The sequence below is a fragment of the Arachis ipaensis genome, chromosome B10, assembly GCF_000816755.2.
Source record: "Arachis ipaensis cultivar K30076 chromosome B10, Araip1.1, whole genome shotgun sequence".
Taxonomy (NCBI): Eukaryota; Viridiplantae; Streptophyta; class Magnoliopsida; order Fabales; family Fabaceae; genus Arachis; species Arachis ipaensis.
The window spans coordinates 135,038,010-135,041,836 of record NC_029794.2 but is presented as its reverse complement, the minus strand read 5'-3'; the positions used below and the strand labels follow the sequence as shown (position 1 = coordinate 135,041,836).

The 3,827-nt window shown below is 23.6% G+C and overlaps 1 protein-coding gene across 1 annotated transcript in view; it reads left to right on the top strand.

Moving 5' to 3' along the window:
- The window catches only part of LOC107621207 (annexin D5-like), a 6,752-nt gene extending 5,866 nt beyond the window's left edge, over window positions 1-886 (top strand). The window contains exon 6 of the mRNA XM_016323242.2: window positions 613-886. Within this exon, the coding sequence (XP_016178728.1) occupies window positions 613-816 (204 nt within the window). The 3' untranslated portion in view covers window positions 817-886. The remainder of the gene's footprint in view (window positions 1-612) is intronic.

Here is a 3,827-nt window from a genome sequence, read left to right as displayed (position 1 = left end):
GAGAAAAATATTTTCAAAATTATTATGTATACATAAAAAATAAATCAATAAATTAATTATCATGTATTATTTAATTTAATTTAGATTTAATTACTCTGTTGGTCCTTATAGTTTTGTAAAATTTTCAATTAGGTCCTTATACTTTTTTTTTCTTTTAATTGAGTCTTTGCACCAATTTTTTTTTTAATTGGGTCCCTATATTTTTTTTCTTTTTATTTAGGTCCCTGTACCAATTCTTTTTTTTTTAGTTGAATCCCTATAAAATTAAGCCAATTACTACTAAGAAGGACTTAATTGAAAAAAAAAATTTGGTGTAGGAACTCAATTAAAAAGAAAAAAAATATAGGAATCTAATTAAAAATTTTACGAAACTATAGAGACCAATAGAGTAATTAAACCTTTAATTTATTTTAAATATGCATTTTATATTTTAACATACATTTCTTATCTATAATATGCTTCAAAATATTTTTATTTGGGTCATTTAGTGCAACTTAACAAAGTGTAAAATATTTTCTTTTAGATCTAATATTAAAACATTTTATAACACAAAAAATATTGCAAATAGATCCCTATAATATTTTCAGTGACGAAATTGCCCTCTTCTTACAGATTTTACGGAAGGCAATAAAGGGAATGGGAACCGGTGACACAAGGCTAATAAGGGTAATTGTGACGAGAACAGAGATTGACATGCAATACATAAAAGAAGCATATCTCACTAAATATGGAAAACCGTTATCTGTTGCTGTTCGTTCAGATACCTCAGGGCATTATAGGGATTTTCTCCTACAACTTTTAGGTTCTGATTATTAGTAGCTAGTAAGGGCCTAAAAATTTTGTATTCATGCATCCCAATTTTTATTATTTATTGTATCTTTTTACATTTAATTAGTGGCCCATAACCTACTCGGAGCAAGATTGAGTAAATTAAAGAGTGAATAGTATATATTAATACAAAGATATTAAGATAAGAATATAAAAATAAAAAAAAAATTTGTATCTTATTTGATAAAAATATAAAATATAAAATATAAAATACTGTTTTGATTCTTAAAGTTGTTGATAAAAATTAAAATCATTTTTAAAATCATTTTTAACATTTTTTTTGGGTCAATATTTTTAACATTAAAATAGTATTACTAGGTAGTTGGGACTATTCCGTTCCATTGATGTTGAAACCAAATTCACTGGCCCAAAACAAAAGAGTCCAAACCTTAAAACCGAAACAATTAAGACAAAAAAAAAGAAACCAACTTTGGTTGGTCGAGTAGTCAGCCCACTCGTCCACTTAAACAAGTGTTGGGGGTTCAAATTTCGCATTGTGCATGTAGCAACCAATTGGTCAGCGACAGATCCTTAAATGAAACTCAGATCCGCGACAGATTAGTTCTTGACTTGTCGGGTTGGGGGATACCGTGGAAAACCAAAAACAAGAAACTAAAGAATTATACATTATTATATTTTAACTATTCTAGACCCAAAAATATTAAAAAAAATATAACATATCTTTAATAATGAAATTGGAAAAAAATATCATTAAGAATATGTTTTGATGTGGTATTTTAAGAAGGAAATATACTTTTTGAGAACATTTAAACTTATTAAGGAAAACATTTGTTTGAATATTTAATTGAAATCACTTTCAGATTTCAAGTACTAAAATAGGAATTTTAATTTCCACCTATAATGGAGAAATTTCTTTTTTTAATCTTATTTCAAAATCTATTTCCATGTACTTATTAAGATTTAAAATTAACAAATAATAAAATCAAATGCATATTTTATGAATAAATATAATCTAATTATCTTTGTTAAATTATCCTTTCAGCATTTTCTATATATAACGTTAATTTGGATGTATTTATAATGTATTATAAGATGGCTTCCAAAATTTATTTTTATCAAAAGGTCAATGACAAATTTAGAGATAGAAAGAAAAATAACAAAAATTATTGGTTATAATGTATTTCCTAATTATCCTCCTTAAAGGATTTTAATTTAGTGTGTATATTCATGCGATTTATAAAAAAAATGTCTATTTTTTATATTTATATCTGAAGTATGTTTTAAAAATAAGTTATTTATGAATATATTTATCTTATATAAAATAACTTCATATATTTTTTGTTATTTATACTAATACCAAATAATCTATAAAATAAATAAAAAATTCACAAAATACTTATATTTAATAAAAAAAGGTGTCGTATGCAGTAAACGAATAACTCAATATTTATAAGAAAAAATTAACTAACATATTTTAAAGTGGGTTTTATATGTATTCAGTAAATGTTGTCAAATTATTATAAAATATTGATTTGAGTAGTAGAAAATAATATTAGAGTAAAATATCGTTTTTATTCCTAACGTTTGGGGTAAGTTCTAAAGTTGTTCATAATATTTCAATAGTCCTATTTAAGTCTCTAACGTTTCAAAATTGACTCAATGTTGTCCTACCGTTAGGGATCCGTTAATAGAATTGACGGCAAGACAAAATTGAGACGATTTTGAAACGTTAGGGACTTAAATAATAAATAGGACGAAAACATTAGGGACAAAAGCGATACATAAAATAAATTTTAATTTTATTTTATCTTTCAATAATATTAATTTTTTACTGTACATAGTATTCGATTATTTTTTAATTATATCTAAATAAATTAAACTTAATCACGTTACTTTCATTTTAAATAAATTTATTTTTTTATAATTTTAAAGAATTTTGATACATTGGAGATAAAAGGTATAATTTATATTTTATTGTATATATATTATTTTTTTTTCTTTTCTCTAAGTTTATATACTAGTCATTCTTCAAACATTTTATGATAACTAAAAATCTTTAAGAGTAAAATTATAAAAAAAATAATTTATTTAAAANNNGATACATTAGAGACAAAAGATATATATATATATATATATATATTTTCTGCAAATTTATATACTAGTCATTCTACAAACATTTCATGATAACTAAAAATCTTTAAGGGTAAAATTATAAAAAAAATTTAATTTATTTAAAATGAAAATAATATGATTAAGTGTAATTTACTTAGATGTGATTAAAAAATAATTGAATACTATGTATAGTAAAAAATTGATATTATTGAATGATAAAATTAAAATTTATTTATATGTATCATTTTTGTCCCCAACGTTTTCGTCCTATTTAAGTCCCTAACGTTTTTAAATCGTCTCAATTTTGTTTCGCCGTCAATTCTGTTAACGAATCCCTAACGGCAGAATAACATTGAGTCAGTTTTGAAACGTTATGGTCTTAAATAGGACGATTAAAATGTTAAGGACAACTTTAGAATTTACTCCAAACGTTGAAGACAAAAACGATACTTAACTCATAATATTATATTAACTTAACTTAACAAATAAATTGTCAAACAAAAATAAAAAATGCGGGGTGAGATTAACATTACTTTTAGGTGGAAGATGAGTTGGAGAAAATGTTATCGTTATAAACATGAGTCATGTCTTAAAAGCTGTTGCCAACGAGTCCATGGAATAGAAAGGATTCAAGATCAAGATGTAATTAAGAAAGAGAAAGAGATAGAGATGAAATGATAATGCAATTGCACTTCTCATTTTCCATAATACTTCTTAATTGCTAATCAATTGAAAACGATATGGGTTTCCAAATACACACAAATAAATATTGCTACTCCTATTTTAATAATAATGTTATTTTCTTTTTTTATAAAAGCATACAATGCAAATTTTTTCTCAAAATAAAAATATACAATGTAAAAAAAAATCATATTTAGACTGACATTATTAAAAATGAGAATGAAATTATCATTTTTCTATATATA